General features: G+C 38.5%; 1 protein-coding gene across 5 annotated transcripts in view; it reads left to right on the top strand.

The window, feature by feature from the left end:
* The window catches only part of WRN (WRN RecQ like helicase), a 111,707-nt gene that overhangs the window by 74,303 nt on the left and 16,633 nt on the right, over window positions 1–20,771 (top strand). For all 5 annotated transcript variants that reach the window (XM_029065704.2, XM_029065705.2, XM_029065699.2 and 2 more), the window contains 10 exons: window positions 1,950–2,051; window positions 2,349–2,441; window positions 4,612–4,750; window positions 8,761–8,931; window positions 9,011–9,108; window positions 11,002–11,080; window positions 12,195–12,256; window positions 15,286–15,361; window positions 15,603–15,715; window positions 18,775–18,889. In XM_029065704.2, the coding sequence (XP_028921537.1) occupies window positions 1,950–2,051; window positions 2,349–2,441; window positions 4,612–4,750; window positions 8,761–8,931; window positions 9,011–9,108; window positions 11,002–11,080; window positions 12,195–12,256; window positions 15,286–15,361; window positions 15,603–15,715; window positions 18,775–18,889 (1,048 nt within the window). The remainder of the gene's footprint in view (window positions 1–1,949; window positions 2,052–2,348; window positions 2,442–4,611; window positions 4,751–8,760; window positions 8,932–9,010; window positions 9,109–11,001; window positions 11,081–12,194; window positions 12,257–15,285; window positions 15,362–15,602; window positions 15,716–18,774; window positions 18,890–20,771) is intronic.

Genomic DNA, 20,771 nt, shown 5'->3' with positions numbered 1-20,771 from the left:
GCACAGAGAAGTTAAGTGACTTACCCAAGGTCACACAGCTGACAAGCGGAGGAGCTGGGATTAGAACCCATCACCTCTGACTCCCAAACCTGTGCTCTTTCCACTGAGCCACTGTACCTCTCTAATATATGTTCATAAATACTGTGGGACTGAAAATGGAGTGAATATCCAGTGCTCAAAAGATACAAGTCTAAAGGTAAGGGGGATGCAGAAGGGAGAGGTAGTAGCGGAAATGAGGGCATATTTAGGGGAAGTTCTCTTGGAGTTGTGATTTTAATATGGCCTTGAAGATAGGTAAAGAGGTGGTGTGTTGGATATGAAGGGGAGGGAGTTCTAGGCCAGATAGAGGACCTGGACAAGAAGTGGTGGTGAAACAGGTGAGATCAAGGAACAGTGAGTACATCGACATTAGAGGAGTTGTACTAGGAAATGAATGAAGTAAGATGGGGGAAAGATGACTGAGTGCTTTAAAGCCATTTGTAAGGAGTTTCTGCTTCATGCGGAGATGGATGGGCATCCACTGAAGATCTTGAGGAGTCCTGAACCTTCTTTAGAAAAATTATCTGGGCAGTAAGGACTGAGTGGGGAGAGGGAAGAAGCAGGGAGGTCAGCACAGAGGTTGATGCAGGAGTGAAGAAGGGCTATGATAAGAGCTTGGATCAGTAAAATAGCAGTTTGAATGGAGAGGAAGGACATATTTTAGTGATGTGAATCTAGAACCAACAGGATTGAATATGAGGATTATATGAGAGAGATGAGTTGAGGATAATACCAAAGTTACAGGCCTGTAAGATAGGGAGAATGGGGGTCCTGTCTAAGGTGATGGGAAAGTCCGGGGGTGGAAAGGGGTTGGGCGGGAAGATGAGTTCTGTTTTGGACATTTAAATTTAGGGTGCTGGAAGGACATTAAAGCAGATATATCCTGAAGGGAGGAGGAATTGTGAGACTGCAGAGGAGATCAATTAGGACTGGAGATGTATATTTGGATTTCATCCATATAGAAACTGTAGTTGAAGCCATGCAAGTGAATTAATTCTCTGAAGGAGTTGGTGTATATGTAGAATAGAAAGGGACCTAGAACTGAGCCTTAGAGGACTTCCATAGTTAGAATGTGGGAGGCAGAGGAGGAGCCCATGAAAGAGACTGAGAATGAGCAGCCAGAGAGAGAGGAGAACTAGGTGAGGAAAGTGTCAGTGAAGTGTCAGATATAGATATCGTTTCCCGAGGCTGTGGTCCACAAAACTGAGAGGTTGAGAAGGATTAAGATAGAGTAGAGATGGTTGGATTTGGCAATTAGGTCATTGGTGGTCCTAGAGAGAGGGCAGTTTCTGTGAAGTGAAGAGGGTAGAAGTCAGATTGGAGGGGGTAAGGGAGAGAATTGATGGAGAGGAAAATGGAGGCAGAGGGTAGTTTGCTACAAGAGTTTGGAGAGGAATGGTAGGAGGGAGATGTGACAAAAATCAGAGGGAGCTGTGGGACTAAGGGATGGGTTTTTTAGGATAGAAGTTATGGGAGCATGTTTGAAAGCAGTGGGGAAGGAGCCATTGGAAAGCGAACAGTTGAAGATGGGGTGGTCATGGAAGCAAAAGGGTGGTGGCAAATGTTTGATTAAGGCATGAAGGGATGGGCTCAGAAACTCAGATGTATGAAGTACCGTAATGATGTATTTTGTATTGTAATCTCCCAAGCTCTTAGTATGGTACTCTAAACACTATAAGGTCTCAGTTGGTCAGTCAGTCATATTTATTGAGCACTTATTCTCTGCAGAGCACTGTACTAAGCACTTGGGAGAGTACAATACAACAATAAAGACATATTCCCTGCACACAATGCACTGTAAATGCTGTGATTGATTGTATGTAAAATGCAAACTTTTCATTAAGATTTTCAAGCTAGTTTTGGAAGCGCTTTGTAATTTGATTCATCCTTATGTTCTTTTGAATTGACAGGCATCTTCTAAATGAGATAAAGAATGATACATTTCGCCTGTACAAATTGAAGATGATGGCAAAGATTGAGAAATATCTTCACTCAAGTATGTGTAGGCGCAAGTAAGTATTGTGCATTTTCAATGAATTAGCAAGAAATTACTCACTCCCCCTCACTCACAATTTTACTTTACAATTAGGTCTATTATTGTCAACATTGAAAGACCTTTAGAATTTGATCAAATTTTTCTTACATTTGGAATTTGTCAAGGTAAACTTTCCTGCATCTGAATCAAAGTCAAATAATGTGTTCCCAGATGAATCAACTAATGATGCTTTTCAACTCATTATTTTCTACAATGAATTTTAACATGTAAATTCTTGTTCTTTTTATTCAATTCCCAATGTTCTCTTGGGTAGAATCATCTTGTCTCACTTCGAAGACAAACAACTCCGAAAGGCCTCCTCAGGTATCATGGGAACTGAAAAATGCTGTGATAACTGCAGGTCCAGGTAAATGTTGCTCCCTGAGGATTAAAGGATTTAAAAGAACTTCCTTTTTATTCTCTGGACAAATAAAAAAAAAACCCAAAAAACAAAAGTTATTGAGATTATTAATAGTTTGAATTTCTTTAATTAAAATACTGTGGCTTTATAGTGTACTCAAGCTTTTAGAAGTTTACCTTTATAGTTTTAAGGGTATTCGCTTTTTCTTTTAGGTAATTAGTGCTCTAAAGCTCACTCAATGAGTATCCAAGGTTCAAGGTATATAGGCCAAAAAATTCAAAAAATTGGAAAGTCAGTTTTTGACTTAAAAGAAGGAATTTCAGCTTGCTAAAAAGCAAATTTATATTCACAATTTCATGTCCATAAGGACAGAAGTTTTCCTGTTTATGTTTTAAAGTTATCCGTATTGAAGGAAGCCCTTGAAATGGTGAAATCGGCCCATAGTATAAATTTTAATAGGTTTTAATTCTATCAGGTATATTTACTTTCTTTAACTTACAGGGTTTCATATGCACATATATATTGGTGGGTACAGAAGAACTGAACTCTGAGGTTGCCACAGGTGAAAGAGTACTTTCCAAAACTTTCATAGCTACATGCTCAGATTCGTTATCAAGTGTAGACATGGTCCACTGAATGTCAGCAATGCACAACCATAGTACCACAAAATGTCAACAGGGGCAGGAAATGTCAGTCTGGGGAAATTGATCTTTTTTCTTTTTCTTCTTTCATTTTATTTGTTTAATGCTTACTGTGTACCAGGCACTGTACTAAGCGATGGGGTATATACAAGCTAATTAAATTGGACACAGTCCATGTCCCACATGTGACTGACAGAATTAATTCCCATTTTACAGATGAGGTAACTGAGGCACTGAGAAGTTACGTGACTTACTCAAGATCACACAGCAGACAAATGTCAGAGCTGGAATTAAAATCCAGGTTCTTCGGACTCTCAAATCTGTGCTCTATCCACTAGGTCAAACTGCTTCTCTAAGAAACCTCAGTTTTTTTCCTCCTATGGTATTTGTTAAGTGCTTACTATGTGCCAGACCCTATATGAAGCACTTGGGTAGATACAAGCTAATCAGGTTAGACACAGTCCATGTCCCGTATCGGGTTTACAGTCTTAATCCCTATTTTGCTGATGAAGCAACTGAGGCAGAGAGAAGTTAAGTGATTTGCCCAAGGTCACACAGCAGACAAGTGTCAGAGTGAGGGTTAGAACCCAGGTCTTTCTGACTTTTAGGCTCTTGCTCTGTCTTCTCTGCATTGGTCAGGCCCTTATTGGAGTGCTATGTCTCGTTTGGTCATCCAACTTTGTGCAGGATATTGAGAAACTGGAGAAGGTCCAGAGAAGAAGACTGAAAATAAATCGAAGGTTGGAGACGAAGTCCTCTGAGGAGAGGTTAAAGTAAGAGATTGTTAGCCTATAGAAGGCAGAGGGACTTCAAGAATACTGATTGTTCTGTATATTCACTGAGGACCAAAGAAGAGGCAAAGTACCTTAAACTGAAACAGAAAGACTTCAGATGTATTAAGTAATAACTTTGCCAGTCAAGAAATAGTGGAGTAGACTTCTGAAAGAGGTTTAGTCAGGGACTCCACCTGTGAAGATCTTTAAGAAAAGGATAAATAACAATCTGTCTACCGGATTTAGTCATATTCAGAAGCAGCGTGGCTCAGTGGAAAGAGCATGGGCTTTGGAGTCAGGGCTCATGAATTCGAGTCAGGGCTCATGAATTCGAATCCCAGCTCTGCCACTTGTCGGCTGTGTGACTGTGGGCAAGTCACTTAACTTCTCTGTGCCTCAGTTCCCTCATCTGTAAAATGGGGATTAAGACTGTGAGCCCCACGTGGGACAACCTGATTCCCCTATGTCTACCCCAGCGCTTAGAACAGTGCTCGGCACATAGTAAGCGCTTAACAAATACCAACATATTCTTACCTGGAGACAGGGGCATCATTCAGATTATCTAGGATTCCATAATGATTAAAGTGAAAGGAGCCCGTTCATTACTGTCTCTCCTCTACTTGCTAGATAAATAATGAAATTAGATTGACAGAAAGTGTGAATCCATCATTTTAAAACTGGTAGTTACCACTATACCTCTTTCCATTTTGAAATGTATACTTGGTTGTTAATCCTGGTCTCCACATCATTCTTTCTGTTTAGATCAAGTTATTACACTACTGATGTCCCAGAAGATACTTTACAAGACTTTGGGCCACAGGCGTTTCAGTTTATATCTGCAGTGAAAGTCTTAGGAGAAAAGTTTGGAATTGGACTTCCAGTTCTGTTTCTTCGAGGTTCTGTAAGTGTGATAAAATTCCCAACACATTTCTGCACCTTCTGAGTTTCTCTCTTTGTTTTCTTTTTGTTGCCTCTCTTATTCCCAGTGGAAGCTCTGGGTCGTAGTGAGTCCTGTGGCAGAGACAAAAGTTTCAAGTCATGAGCTCAATGAAATATAAATTTTGACGGGTATGCTGACCATTGACAAATTGAAAGTTGTGCATATTCTTCTCTTCTCCAGGCTTTGACTCATGTTTGGATATTTAGCCAAGTTACTTAGTAACTTGTTACATGAAAGTCCACTAAGTCTATTAAACTGGCCTTCCTTAGGATAATTAGGGAAGTTAACTTTGACGATGTCAAGGGGCAGGAGAAATTGATGCTCAGCTGTTAATTTGACACTCAGAAAGTGATATGTGAACAAACCTTTGAATATGCTGAGCATTTTCTGTTAACCTAGGACATTGGTAATAGTTTGCCACAGTAAAGGTGAACTTTCTAGTGAATCTGATCTTTTTATCTAGTGTCATTCCTATCAGAACTTATCCACTCACTTTAATTTTGCTTATACTAGAGTAGAAAAATGCACATAGGACTTTTAACATTCCAGTATTTTCTGAAAGTATGCACATCAGAAGAAATGTTTAAGTGAAAGCATATTTAAAATTTTAGACTTTGTATATAAAACATTTTCTTTTCAACAGGTACTTATTGAACAGTAGATTATTTTAGGAAGGTTTTAGCCATTATTTTTTTTCCAGTCCATTCTGTATGTATAGTTAGAAGTACATTGCGAATTTCACAGTATTTATGGTTACTTTTTAAGATATTGAGTGTTTTGGGGTTTTTTTTTGAGAAAAATATGGAAGGAAATTGTCTGAGGATGTGATAACTTTGTAGACCTTCAATTGAAGAAATTAGTTGATTATCATTTAAGGAAGAATTCAGTATTGATTTCAGTAAAATTATAGATCCAGGATTCCTTTCTTGTAATTTTTCATTTTGGTAATTACTGTGCTAATCATTTTAGAATGCAAGTTGTTTAAAATTTTAGATTTTTAAGTTGAAAATTGTAAAAAATGAATTGTGAGATACTGCCAAAAAATGCATTCATAGCAGACTATTACTGTTTGCTCTATCAAGTATGTGAGATCCTCAATTTAAAACCTCAGTATTTTTAACACTTGGAAACAAAGAGTTTAAATATATTAACAAGCCCATTAAATGTTCCACCTGACCCTCTCTCCCAAAAATGTATTTGTCCCAGTTGGATTTATAGTTAAAAAAGTGTGGTTTTAATTTGGTGTAACCCAGCACTGCCCTTTGGCAACAAACAAGTAGAAGTGGGCTCTGAGACAGACTTCAGGTAGGACACAAGAGAGATCAGATTTCACCTATTATTTGAAAACTGAGACAGATCTCTCTACTGAACAAGTCCTTCTGGGAATCTTCAAATTAAGAAGTTGTCCTAGGTGAAATTTTATACCACCCTTGCTAGACAAAGAAAGCTGTAGAACTTTTTAAAGTGTCACTTTAATAAATGTAAGGATTATTCATTACAGTAAAAAAAGAAAAGCAAACTTTCTTTCCATCTTATTATTGAATATCTGCACATATTTGTAATATTTGTTTCTAAGATTGTCTCCATCATCTATCTTTCATTAAAGGAATAACTTTATTTTAATATAACAGGCAATAACTATCTGTTTGGAAGCCTAGCTATTTAGCATGTTCTTTGAACTAGGGTTACAGCTGGCACTTTTGACATTTTTGCTTACTTAAAATGATTTTACTTTAAAGGAAGAATCAGTGAATCTCACAAACTTTCATAGTGTATCTTAAAAGTAGTGCCATTTATGAATTGCTGACTATTGTGAACTGATCATTCCTAATCTTTCATTAGTTCTTTCAGGGTTCCATTGTGCACAGTGGAGGAGTAGTTTATGACATCGTATTTTTGAACCCTAAGAGAGTTAATCTGACATAGTCATGCTAACTTGTATCTGCTGAGTAGTTTACTCAGATAGCAGGCTTTGATTGATTATTTTAGTTGTCAGAGGAGCAGTTAAATATAAACCATGTTGGTCTGTAAGCCGAACCGTTGTTTTCTTAGAGACTTAGGGGCCACTGGTTTTTTTTAGCACCTTTAAATATATAAGACCAATATATAAATAGAACCAATTTAAAAAGTCACTCCTTAAAAACTAAGAAGTGGAGAATATTTTTTCTCCTTCTGAAGACTTTATTTTCGATTTCTCATAAAGATTCTATAGGAGTGTCTACCCAAGAGCAAATTAACTTTTGATGAAAGAACCAATTAGAGAAGCATTGAGGCTTAAATAGGTAGAGCAATGGGCCTGGGAGTCAGAAGAACCTGGGTTCTATTCCTGGCTCCACCACTTGTCTGCTTTGTGATCTTGGGCAAGTCAGTTAATTTCTCTGTGCCTCAGTTACATCATCTGTAAAATCAATTAATCAATAAATCAATCAATGTTATTTATTGAGCGCTTTCTATGTGCAGAGCACTCTACTAAGCACTTAGGAGAGTACAATACAACGGAATTACCAGGCATGTTCCCTGCCCATAACACGTTTACAATCTAGAAGGGATTAAGACTGAGCCTCATGTGGGATAGGGATTGTGTCCAACTTGATTAGTTTGTACCTACCCCAGCGCTTAGTCCTAATACACGGTAAGCATTTAACAAATATCAGAAAAAAAGCCAACTCTTAGAGAGAATTGGAGAAGTAGTATTGCCTAGTGGAAAGAGCACCGGCCTAGAAGTCAGAGGACCTACATTCTAATTCCAGCTCTGTGACATTGAGTGAGTCACTTAACTTTTCTATGCCTCAGTTTCGTCATCTGGAAGCAGGGACTTAAAACACCTATCTCCCCCCATATACTAAGCTCATTGGGGCCAGGGAATGTGTCTACCAACTCTGTTATATTATCATATTGTACTTTCCCAAGTACTTAGAACCCATGACCTTCTGGCTCCGAGGCCCGTGCTTTCTCCACTAGGCCATGCTGCTCCTACACCGTATTAAGTGTGGAAGTAAGAACTGCTTCTCTTTGGGTTTTGAAACTCAAGGAATATTGTTTAAAAAAAGGTTGAAAACCTATGTATTACTGCATATAAAATTGGTATAAATTGATAAACTGATACTTGGAACTGCCCCCACATATTTAGAGGTGACAAAAGCTTCTCAAGACTGTAAGCTCATTATGGGCAGGGAAAAGTCCACTAATTCTGTTGTATTGAACTCTCCCATATGCTTAGTACAATGCTCTGTACTTAGTAAGCACTCAATAAAATACCATTGATTAACTGAAAATAATATAGTCCTGGTTTCTACTTTCATTGTGGAAAAAATAAATTGGTCCCTCATCTTTAAAAATAAAAATAAGCTACTTCATAGTTCCATTTTAATCATTCCTTGCGGTATTTATTATGCAGTTCAATTACTTTGGTTGGTCTAAAAGGCATAAGAATCCTGCTGCCAGTCACATGGTATTTTCAAATTTATTTTATTGCTGACGTAGCCAATAATTGAAAAGTTTCAAAGCTATGCCTTTTTTTCCTACTGCTGTTGTCTAATCTTTGGTTGAAATTCCAATAAGACAAATTTGAAGGCCCATTTCTACATCTTATCATTTCTTCTACCTAAACCACCTACCTGGAGATGACTGAGTTTTAATGATATGTAATTTTAGGAAGATAAAAACCTGGCTTGTGATGCCATAGAAAATCAATAACTTGAATTAACTAGGATGAAGAATGGTTTATATGAAGTTGGATTTCTGTGCCCGATTTTCTCAGACAAGTGCTTGCCCAGTTTTGTTCAACTGTTTTTTTGTTATTTAAACTGACCTTCACTTGAGTAAATAACATCTTTCCAGTGAGTGCCGTATGTTAAAAGTCATGTTAATAAGAAATGTTTATTTTGACAGGTTATGCTTGTTTCATTTTATGGGCTTGTTCATGTAACTGTGCAGAGTTTTTTATTTGGTATGTTTATTCATGATTACAGAATTCTCAACGTCTTCCAGATAAGTTTCGGTGCCACCATCTCTTTGGAATTGGCAAGGGTCAGCCAAGTAATTGGTGGAAGGCTTTGGGACGACAGCTCATTCTTGAGGGATTATTGAAAGAAGTGTCTGGACAAAATAAATTTACAGCCATTTGTGTTCTGACAAATAAGGTACAAAGTGGAGGAATTAGTTTGTCAGAATTTGTTTTTCTTTCCACATTGTATTAAAGGATCTTTTCTTTGTTACCAGGGTAAAAATTGGTTTGCTGAAGCTCAGAGCATATCATCTCAGAAACTTATGCTTCAGGCTAATGAAGAATTATGCCCAAGGAAGCTTCTTCTCCCGAGGTGCCTTTTTTATGTTTTCTTGAGGTTTTAAAAAAAACGTATTTTAAAACAATTCGGAATTATGTTATATTCGGAATTTCCAGGTCACATAGGCAATCTAAATAAAGGTAGACTTCTTGTTTCTATCTGTATAGTTCTTTATCTTGTGGGGGTCAGTGGCAGAAAGATATGCCTTACTGAAGACTTTTGAAGTTGAGAGGAAGGGGCTAACTGTAGCATTGTATCAAAACATCTTCCCTCAGCATTGGCTCTCAGCGTGCCTCAGTGGAAAGACCATGGGTTTGGGAGTCAGAGGTCATGAGTACTAATTCTGCCTCTGCCATTTGGCAGCTGTGTGACTTTGGGCAAGTCACTTAACTTTTCTGTGCCTCAGTTACCTTACCTGTAAAATGGGGTTGAAACCTGTGAACCCCACATGGGACAACCTGATTACCTTGTTTCTCCCCCAGTGCTTAGAACAGTGCTTGGCAAATAGTAAGTGCTTAACAAATACCATCATTACTATTGTTTGACCTTGGGCAAGGCACTTAACTTCTCTGCCTCAGTTACCTCATCTGTAAAATGGGAATTAAGACTGTGAGCTCCTCTTGGGACAACCTGATTACCTTGTAGCTACCCCAGTGCTTAGACCACTGCTTGGCACATAGTAAGTGCTTAACAAATACCATAATTATTATTATTATCTTCCCATTGATTAAAGAAGAAGTTTTAAAAGAACACATTTATGAAGCCTTGTTCTTCATTCTTTCATACAGAGAGTGGAAAGTGAATAGATATGTTATCTACCTTTAAGTACCGTAGTTTCAGGATCTAAATATCATTGTCAGTATCTTCCTTTGTGCTTCTCAGGCCAGCCAAGAGTTTTCCTGAAAAGCAGTATGAATTTTTCTGACTGTTAACACTGTCATTCTGCTGAACAACACTCTCCCCTGGTAACTAGGGGTGCAGAATATGCATCCACTACTTGTGCAGATTGAAGTAGAGCCTCCTACCCAGTTCCTGAATTCTCTGCTTATCCAACATTCACTTACTCTCCCCTCACCTTCAAAGCCTCATTGAAAGGCACATCTCCTCCAAGAAGCCTTCCCCGACTAAGCCCTCTTTTCTTTTTCTTCCACTCTCTTCAGCCCTCCTACATCACGTTGACCTGCTCCATTCATTTTCCACCCCCTCCCAGCCCCACAACACTTATGTACAAATCCATAATTCATTTATTTATATTAATATCTGTTTCCCCCTCTAGATTTGTAAGCTGGTTGTGGGCAGGGAATATATCTGTTATATTGTTGTTTCATACTATCAAAAGTATTATGTACAGTGCTCTACACACAGTAAGCACTCAGTAAATATGAATGATTGACTGATGACTTCAACCAGGTTTATACCCTGTCTAAGTAAATATTCACTTCAATGCTCCTCCCAGATAGGTCCTGAAAGGTATGCAGGAGTCATCTTGAAGGGAATGGAGCAGTGGCTGCCATGCTCGTGCAGTAACTGCCGAGAGCCCATTTATTACGTTGTCACCAACAATTGTACAGGAGCGCATTCTTCTGTCTCCAACTCTGTTGCATTGTAATCTCCCAAGTACTTGGTCCAGTGTTCTGCACTTAGTAAGCTCTTATTCAGTACCGTTGATGATGACACAGACTAGAGATTTAGGTCTTCCCTGTGTAAACCAGTCTGAAGGTGTCTTTTGTGCATTTATGATAAGCCACTCCTTGGGACACAGGTGGTGATTATCATACACCACAGTAATGTTGTGGGGATTAATGATTACTGGTTTCATAGAGCACCAGTCATGATGATTTGTAATTTCCTATATACATTTTTGTTTGTGCTTTGATTATTCAAGTTTTCAGAGTAACAACTAGCTTTTCTCTTTTCTCTTTTTAGCAGTGCCACAACAACCTCTTCAGACAAAGAACAGCATTTTCCCAGCAAGGGATTAACTAAATTAACGCCAGAGAAGAAGGTCTGATTTAAAAATATTTTTTTCCTTTTATTTTTTCCAGGAGGCTTAGTTCTTTAGCTATTGATTTAGATTTATAAAATGTATTTAGATTGGAAATATTGGGAAATATTGACACCGATCATACAGATCAATCAGTCAGTAATAGTTATTCAGTGTCTACTTTGTTCAGAGCCTTGTACTAAGCACCTGGGAGGATACAATAGAATTAGACACAATTCCTGGCCCCAAACTGTTTACAGTCTAGTGGGGGAAACAGATACTGAACTAATTCATAGATAGGAGAATGAAGAAGAAGAAATGTATAGGAGTTAATGCTTGCATTGAAAGGTATGTGAGTGCTTTATGGTTTTGTAAATTTCAGGAAAATTGCTCAAGTGATAATTGGGAGGATATAACCTGAGGGGAAGAGAAATTATGAAAAGCAGACTTTAGGAAGAGATCAAATTTCCAAATGGCTCAGTAGGTGGAGACAGCTATAGTCTGGTAGAATTGAAGGGAGAGGCAGTCTCTGACCTGGGCATAGGTTGTAGGTGGGAGAGATGAGAATGGGGCATAATGAATAGAATAGATTACCAGGAGCAAAGAGGATGAGCTAGGGTGTAATGGGATAACAGAGTGGCTAAATCAAGGGTGAAGAACTTGCGGATAAAAGTTAGTATTATAATTTCATGATTAATATACTCCTGGGAAGGAAATGTGTCTTCCAACTCTATTTTATTATACTCTCCCAAGTGCTTAGTAAGTGCTCAGCACACAGTAAGCACTCATCATACAATTGATTGATTAAATAACACTAATTCAGAAGTACCACATGAGTGGATAAACTACTTTCATACAATTATTTAATGTTGCAGTGATAATTTTAAAAGTTAAATTTCCTTCTAGTATGAACGAATTGAAATATTTCAAATCTGGTTTTTAAAAATTTTTGAGGTTTTTGGTTTGGCTTGGTTTGGGATTGCATCTAGAGTTCTCTTTCATTTTATGATTCAGCTAATTAAACAGTGTTGATTTTCTTATAGTAATGTTATAAGGGGAAGAATATGCCCTTGAATAAATGATTTCATAGTCCTTTAGTTGATTTTTAGTTTACATTTTTGCATATTTTGAGCAGGCAAATTTGCAGAAGATGTATTCTTATCAAGTTGCCGAAAAGATTTCTTCCAGAAATAAAAGGTATGCTGTTTAATTTTCTTCTCTATATAAGTTCTGTTTTGTTTTGTATTAGAGAAGAAAGTGGGAATACTTATAATGCTGATTTGAGAGTTAGGGGATAATAATGAACCACAAGTTGAACATGAGTCAGCAAACTAGTGGCTAGAGCATGGGCCTTAGAGTCAGAAGACCTGGTTTCTAATTCCGCCTCCTCCACTTGTCTGCTGTGTGACCTTGGGCAAGTCATTTCACCTACTCTGTGTTTCAGTTACCTTATCTGTAAAATGAAGATTAACACTGTGAGCCCCATCTGGGATGTGGATTGTGTCCAACCTGATTAGCTTGTACCTACCATAACATTTAGTACAGTGCCTGGTACATAGTAAGTGATTAACACATACCATCAAAAAAGTATTTTAAGTGCAAATTTGATGCAGAAATGCATCAAGAATAGGTGGAATAATTTGAAGGAAGCAGAGATAATTTTGTTATACTCAGCTGTGTCCAGGCTTTGTTCTGTGTCCTACAATTTAGAGTCTTTAGGCAAAGCGTCGAATGATGTCAGAATGGGAAGTAGCATGGTGTAGTGGATAGAGCACGTGCCTGGGAGTAAAAAGGCTATGGGTTCTAATCCCGGGCCCACTAATTGTCTGCTATGTGGCCTTGGGGGTGTCACTTCACTTTTCTTTGCTTCAGTTACCTCATCTGTAAAATGGGCATTAAGACTGTGAGCCCAATGTGGGACAGGGACTGTGTCCAACCCGATTTGTTGCTTGTGGTCACCCCAGTGCTTAGAAAAGTGCCTGGCAGGTAGTAATTGCTTAACAAATAAAACAATTATTATTATTACCATTAATAATAATAATAAAATAAGAGAACCTCATGGATCATTGAACAACAGCAGCAACAACAATGATAATGGCATTTGTTAAGCACTTACGATATACCAAACACTGGACTAAAAGCTGGGATCGATACAAGATTGTCAGGTTAGAGATGGTCCCAGTCCTGCTTTGGGCTCACAATCTAAATAAGAGGGAAAGTTAGAGAGTTAAGAGTATTTTTCCAGAGGAAATAAAGCTGACGGGACATTTACCAGTTTTCAAGGAGATTAGAGATTACGTATGTTTGATGGAAACTAGCCATCTATGACTCCATTGTGGACAGAAACAAAGAGCAAGGACTAAGACCTAGAGCTGTAATTTTAGGTTAGGTACAGAGAGGACTTCCTGACAAGATTCTATGGCTATTCAAATAATAGCAATAATAATAATAATAGCAGTGATAGTAATAAGATTTGTTAAGCACTTACTCTGGGCTAAACACTGTCCTAAACTCTGGGATAGTACAGAATGTTTGGTTTAGACTTGGTCCCTATCTTCCTGGAGCTCACAGTATGGGTTTGAGAGTGAATGAGCATTTGGCCCTCCTTTTGCAGATGAGGAAATGAGGCATTGAGAGGTGAAGTGTCATGTCTGGGGTTATGCCATAGACAGGTAATGTAACGAAGCTTGAAACTCAGATGCCGTGACTCCCGTAGGTCTGTCCTCTTTCCACTAGACCCTGCTGCTTCTCATATTTATTTATTTTAATGTCTCCCTCCCCCCTCTAGACTCTTTCCTCAATTATAAAATGGAGAGTCAATACCTGTTCTTCCTTCTTAGACTTTGAGCCCCATGTGGGACAGCGACCGTGTTCATCCTGATTAACTTGTTTCTACCCCAGCTCTTATCACAGTATTTGACACACAGGAAGCGCTTAGCAAATACCATAATTATTACCAAGTCTATTGAATCACTCTCCCAAATGCTTACTGTGGTGCTCTGCGCATAGTAAGCACTTGATAAATTCCATTGATTGATTGATTTATAAAACACAGGATTGCTTTCCCAGGGAGGGTATATAATCCTTGAAGATCAGAGCTTCTTAAAGAAATATGCATATGAATTTTTTTATGGTAATTGTAAAGTGCTTATTGTGTGTCAGGTACTGTACTAAGCACTGGGATGTAGGTACAAGCTATTGGGTTGGACACAGTCCCTGACCCACGTAGGGCTCCCAGTCTTAATCCCCATTTTATACATGAAATGTCAGTTACAAAAACTTTCGAAGACTTCACTGGCTAGTATTTGGAGGTAGTGTTCTAATTTTTTTTTTCTCCTGAGGTTTTGAAGACAGCCAATTTGGAGAATTCACCCCTGAAACATCAGTTTTGATAAATCCATTGCAATATTCTAATACGCTGGGGCCTGCCATTTGGTTATGATTTTTGAAAATTCAGTGTTCCTCATTTTTTCTTACTGTTCATAATGTAAGAGACATTGAAAGGCATTGACAGTGTACTTGTAGCAGTTTAAAACACTTCTTGCAGTGCAATCCTTTTAAATATTCTTCATCAGGGAAAATTATCTCACATGCTAAAGTTAACATTTTTATTTTGATATAATTATCCTGAAATTAGTCAGTTTTCCAAAATTCTAAACAAATTTATTAACTTAAAAGTATATTATTCATTCATACATTCAATTCAATCATATTGAGCGCTTATATGCAGAGCACTGTACTAAGTGCTTGGAATGTACAAGCACTTAGAATGTACTTTTGCTTTTCTCTTTTGGTCATCTGATAAGTGAATTATTTTTGGTTACTCAAGGATTCATAGTTTATTAAGGCAGCAAATCATATTTTGTAAGCAAAACTGAAGAAAGATTACTTATGGGATGAGCTCTTTTGCTATCTAAGAGGTAGTGATGTAAAATCAATTCATTGTAGAATGAATTAATCAAACTGGGAGTGGTGTTACACTTCACTGAGGATAGGGAATTCATAATTTCCAAAAGGAAAAAGATTTTGAGGGAGCACATACATCTTGTAGTAGCTCAGACTTTCATTTTAGCCTTGTCAATTCACAGTGAGTGGAGTTGATATGGAGTTTATTAAATGTCAGGATGTCATTTCAGTAATGACCATGACTGAATTGTAAAATAAGAACTGTGACCTTGGAAAAATAAAATACTACTTCATTATTTGTTTTTTTACTAATTGATTAGTGACATGATGCAACTTCTTCCTGAGCCATATAAATCTGCCAAAACTGCCATTTCCTCCAGTGAACCGGATTATCAGGTATGTTTCCTACAAAAAGTGCATCTCATTTCATTAAAAAATACATTCATACTCTAATTGTATATTCTTGATCCCATTCAAGTTAAAAGAGAGTTTTCTTCATTTTTCTTAATTGGTGGGATCTAGTAAGCCACCTAGGTTTCTTTTCTTTTTTGTGCTTTTGAGGGCACATAATTTGACTCCTAAACAGTTAATGTTTTTAAAAATGAAGTTGTGGAATTCTTTCTTTCCTTTTCCTTAGATGATGCTGTATGGCAAATTGTTGGCTGCTAGACAAAAATATGCCAATGAAAAGGATATCCCCCCAGCAATATTGGCAACCAATAAAGTCCTGGTGGACATGGCCAAAATGAGGTAATGTGTTAGAACTACAAATATTGTTAAAGACTAAAATAAGTGAAATCACATTAAACTAGAATGCATTTGAACTCTTTCTGCACCAAGTAACATGATAAGAACAAGCCCAGATTCCTTTTGGAGGTTCAATCAAACTTGCCTTTCAGTGGTATTATTTGACCCATTGTCTAGCCAGATCTGCAGTTTGATGAACTGTGTACTTTAATATTTGAAATTAAGTATATTATAAAATCGTAACTTTATCATCAGATTACATTGTTTTCTCACATAATTGTCTCCACTGCATAATTTCCCCACTCTTATTTTCGAGGAAAAAAAAGATTATTTTTTGCAGTACCTAATTGTAAACTATGATAATGGCACTCGACATGGTAGGAACAGGAGCAGGATCAGAATGCAGTAGTGCCGGTGGAGACAGGTTGCACTGGAGGAAGGGAGATTCTTCATGAGAAGTGTTAACTCCAGGCTAGAAAGAGAAGGGAAGAGTGGTTAATTCATAGAGTGCCCTCTTACCTCCGTCACCCTCCTTGCTGATCTCCCTGTCTCCAGCCTCTCCCCTCTCCAGTTTGTATTTCACTCTGCAATCATGGTAATTTTTCCAAAAACACTGTTCTTTACAAGTCTCCCCATTCCTCCAAAATCTGAAGGGGAAAGAGAAGGGCCTGAGTATTTCACTGCTTAGTGAGTGAAGGCTGCAGTGAATCGGTGACAGAAAAGTATTAAGGGGACACTGGGGAGGAAAATATGTTAGGGTGGTGAGAAATTAAATCAGATATGGCTTTCTGGTGGTTATATGATTTTAGTAGGGCTTTGAAGATGGGGAGGGTAGTGGTCTAAACAAGATGTCAAGTGATAAGGAGTTCCAGACAGAAGAGGGGTGTGAGCAAGATGTTGACCATGAGAGAGATGAGGGCGGAGTGGGTTGGTGTTAGAGAAATGAAACATGTAGGTTGGGTTTTAGTGGGAGAAGGCCAAAACATGTAGGGCGAGAGAGAGCCTTGAACCTGATGGTCAGTTTATGCTTGATATGGAAAGGAATGGGGAGCCAGTGGAAGATTTTGAGGAGTGAGAAATGTGCACAAAATGATGTTTTAGAAAAATGATACCGGGACCAGGATGCAATCTGGGACTGAAAAGAGAGTGTAGAAGCAGAGAGGTCAGTGAGGAGGCAGAGGCAGTAGTATTTGAGTCAGGATATCAAAAATGCCATCACAGTGAGATTGCTGTTCGGGTGGAGAGATGCAATGAAAGAACTGAAAGGATTTGGTGATTGATTGAATATATAGGTTGAAAGAGAGAGGGGAGACAAGGGTAATGCCATTTTTTATGGTGTTCGTTAAGCTCTTACTAAGTGCCAGACACTGTACTAACTTTTGGGGTAGATTAAAGTTGATTATGTTGGACAAAGTCCCTGACCAAGATGGGGCTCACAGTTTTAATCTCCATTTTACAGATGAAGTAACTTGGGCCCAGAGAAGTGAAGTGACTTGCCCAAGGTCACAGAGCACACAAGTTGTGGAGCCTGGAGAGAGCAGCGTGGCTTAATGGAAAGAACACAGGCTTGGGAGTCAGAGGTCATGGGTTTTAATCCAGGCTATGCCACTTGTCAACTGTCACTTAACTACTCTGTGCCTCAGTTACCTCATCTGTAAAATGGGGATTCAGAGTGTGAGCCCCACATGGGACAACCTGATTGTCTTCTATCTACCCCAGTGCTTAGAACAGTGCTTGGCACATAGTAAACACTTAACAAATGTCATCATTATTATGATTATTATTATTATCAACCCAGGTCCTTTTGACTCCCAGGCCTGTGCTCTATCCATTAGGCCATGATGCTTCTCTAAAAGACTACAGTCGTCTATACTGTAAGCTCATTGTGGGCAAGGAATGTGTCTACCAATTTTGTATTGGTCTCTCCCACGTGCTTGGTACAGTGCTCTGCTCACAGTATTCATTCATTCATTCAATCAATCATATTGAGCGCTTACTGTGTGCAGAGCACTGTACTAAGCGCTTGGAATGTACGATTTGGCAACAGATAGAAACAATCCCTACCCAACAACGGGCTCACAGTCTAAAAGGGAGAGACAGACAGCAAAACAAAACAAGTAGACAGGCATCAGTACCATCAAAATAGATAAATAGAATCATAAATATATACATATCATTAATAAAATAGAGTAATAAATAATATATACAAATATACACAAGTGCTGTGGGGAGAGGTATCCAACAGACCCATTCTCCCCATTTTCAAAGCCCTACTAAAATCATATGTCACCAATAAACTTCCCTTGACTGACCTCTCATTTCCCCAAATGCCATAGTTGCAGACTTGAGAGAGGATGGATGGTAGTATTGTAAACGGTCATAGAAAAGCTTAGGGTTTGAGAGGGAAGATTTGGAGGGAAGATAGTACAGTTTTGGACATGTTGAACTTGAAATGCCTGCAGTGCATTCATTTAGAGATTTTTGGGAACGAAGAGGAAATGTGACATTACAAAGGAGGAGAGGGGTCAGGTTAGTGAGGTAGATTTAGGAGTTATCCACAAATAGATGATAGCTGAAATCATGGAAATGGATGAATGCCCAAGTGAGTGGATATAAATGGAGACTAGAAGGGGACTCAGAACTCAGTTTTCAGGGACTCTCAGAGTTAGGCAGTGGGAAGCAGAGGAAGAGGTGGCAAAATGGTGCCCAAGAAAGGAACATCCAGAAAGTCAGAAGACAGTGTCAGAGAAACCAGAGTTAGAATGTTAATAACAATGATGGTATTTGTTAAGCACTTACTATGTGCAAAGCACTGTTCTAAGCATTGGGGTAAATACAAAGTCATCAGGTTGTCCCACATGGGGCTCACAGCTTAATCCCCATTTTACAGATGAGGTAACTGAAGCACAGAGAAGTTAAGTGACTTGCCCGAGGTCACACAGAAGACAAGTGGTGGAGGCGGGATTAGAACCCATGTCCTGTTAATTGTACACTAGTTCTTATTCAATGCATTTGAAGCCTTTTAGAACTATTTTATTGGTTTTTCTCTCTTTCTCCAACAGACCTACTTCTGTTCAAAACTTGATCACGATTGATGGTGTGTCTGAAGCCAAGTCCACGATGCTAGCCCCACTTTTGGATGTCATCAAAATATTTTGTCAAACAAATAATCTTCAGGTAAGATGCAATGGAAATATTTTTGAGAATCTATATTCATTTTTCCATTTCAAGACTTGAGGTGTTGCATCATAACCTATGTTCTCCTATCCATGGAAAACTTACAACTCCTTGGGGTCTACTAACTTTTTGTCACCTGCATGTATTTTATTCTGAGGTGAGATATGCGGGCAAAATGGATGACAGAAGGATTCCCAAATATTTTCTATAGGGTGGCTAAAACAGGGCAATCGAAAGAGGCAAGGAATGTTTTTACAAGCAGTAAAAGAGACCAAAAAGGCAGGCATCACAGCTGAAAACAGGGGAACATCTGCAGGATATAGACCAGATTTGTGCATTGCAGTAGAGAAAGGAGTGGATCTTTTTTAAAAAATAAAACGTCGAGACATCAGCAGAAACAAAAACAGCACAATAGAATGTGGTCTGCACTGTTTAGCATATACCTTTGTTGTCTTATGTTTAACACCTGGTGTTCATGATTTCTCATTCTCTCCAAAACTTTAGCTTAGAAAAAAGCAACCTCCCTACTTGATAGCAGTAAGTCATGCTGGTCTCTCCTAGGCAAAGAGACTCCATGTAAACTGGAACTGGCCAGTTGTTTATCTTCAGTCCCAAACAAAAAGGAACATTAGGATTCTATGTGGCAATAAAAACAGCCCATCAGCACATAAGAACAGCTCTGATAGCACATGAACTAGCCAGGTATAGCACTAAGTGAGCTTAGACTACCTACTGATATGCAGCTGACAGAGTTAGGTAAAAGGTACACCTTATTTTGGAGGGGCCTTCCCTCTTCAGTTCGATAATAATGTTGGTATTTGTTAAGCACTTACTATGTGCAGAGCACTGTTTTAAGTGCTGGGGTAGACACGGGAATCAGGTTCTCCCACTTGGGGCTCACAGTCTTAATCCCCATTTTACAGATGAGGTATCTGAGGCACAGAGAAGTAAAGTGACTTGCCTACAGTCACACAGTTGACAAGTGGCAGAACCGGGATTCGAACCCATGACCTCTGACTCCAAAGCCCGTGCTCTTTCCACTGAGCCACGCTCCTTCTCTAATGCCTATTAGAGAATCGATGCCTATTAGGGGTTAGATTTGCAGTGACAGTCACTAATATCAGGCCTCCCAGAATAATGTGATGGTCGCTGACACTTTGTATGCCCCTGAAACAAAAGCACTTTGCTGACACCATAAGCACTTATGACCCTACAATGATGAACTGCAATAAAGATAGAGAATTCTTCTATAAAAATCTAAACAAACCCATCGCAGGTATATGAATGTCCGATAAATCAATTGTAATGGGTAATTTCAGTGCCAGGGTTCTAAGTAATGCCAACAAATGGAGGGAAATAATCAGACCACTTATAAGATTAAAGCTTGAAGTGAACTGTTTTACTTGTTTCTGTACATTTCTCTGACACATATGAGTGGTCATAAGCATCTTAAGGGAAACTCCCTTTGTACTTCTCCCCTCCAGCCCCACAACATATGTACATGTCTGTAATTTATGTATTTACATTAATGTCCATCTCCCCCCCCAGACTGTAAGCTTGTTTTAGGCAGGGAATGTGTCTGTTTATTATTGTACTCTCTCAAGCACCTAGTACAGTGCTCTGCACTCAGTAAGCACTCAACAGATATGATTGAATGAAAACTAATTTGCACTGCTTAAAATCAATTTCCAGTAAACAGTAAATTTTAAATAGTTCTAATTGGTTTCCTTTGTTATGCTAACAGGGTTATCACAAATCCTGTCACTGAATAAAACTGATTCCCAGGAGAACTGCATGACAGTATTGCCAATTCACCCCAATAATGTACCTATGTTCCCCTATTCTTTCATTGCCTTTTATCCAAACTACATAGTGAAAACTC

Source organism: Ornithorhynchus anatinus, chromosome 5 (genome assembly GCF_004115215.2).
Source record: "Ornithorhynchus anatinus isolate Pmale09 chromosome 5, mOrnAna1.pri.v4, whole genome shotgun sequence".
Lineage (NCBI taxonomy): Eukaryota > Metazoa > Chordata > Mammalia > Monotremata > Ornithorhynchidae > Ornithorhynchus > Ornithorhynchus anatinus.
This window is presented reverse-complemented; position numbering and strand designations above follow the sequence as displayed.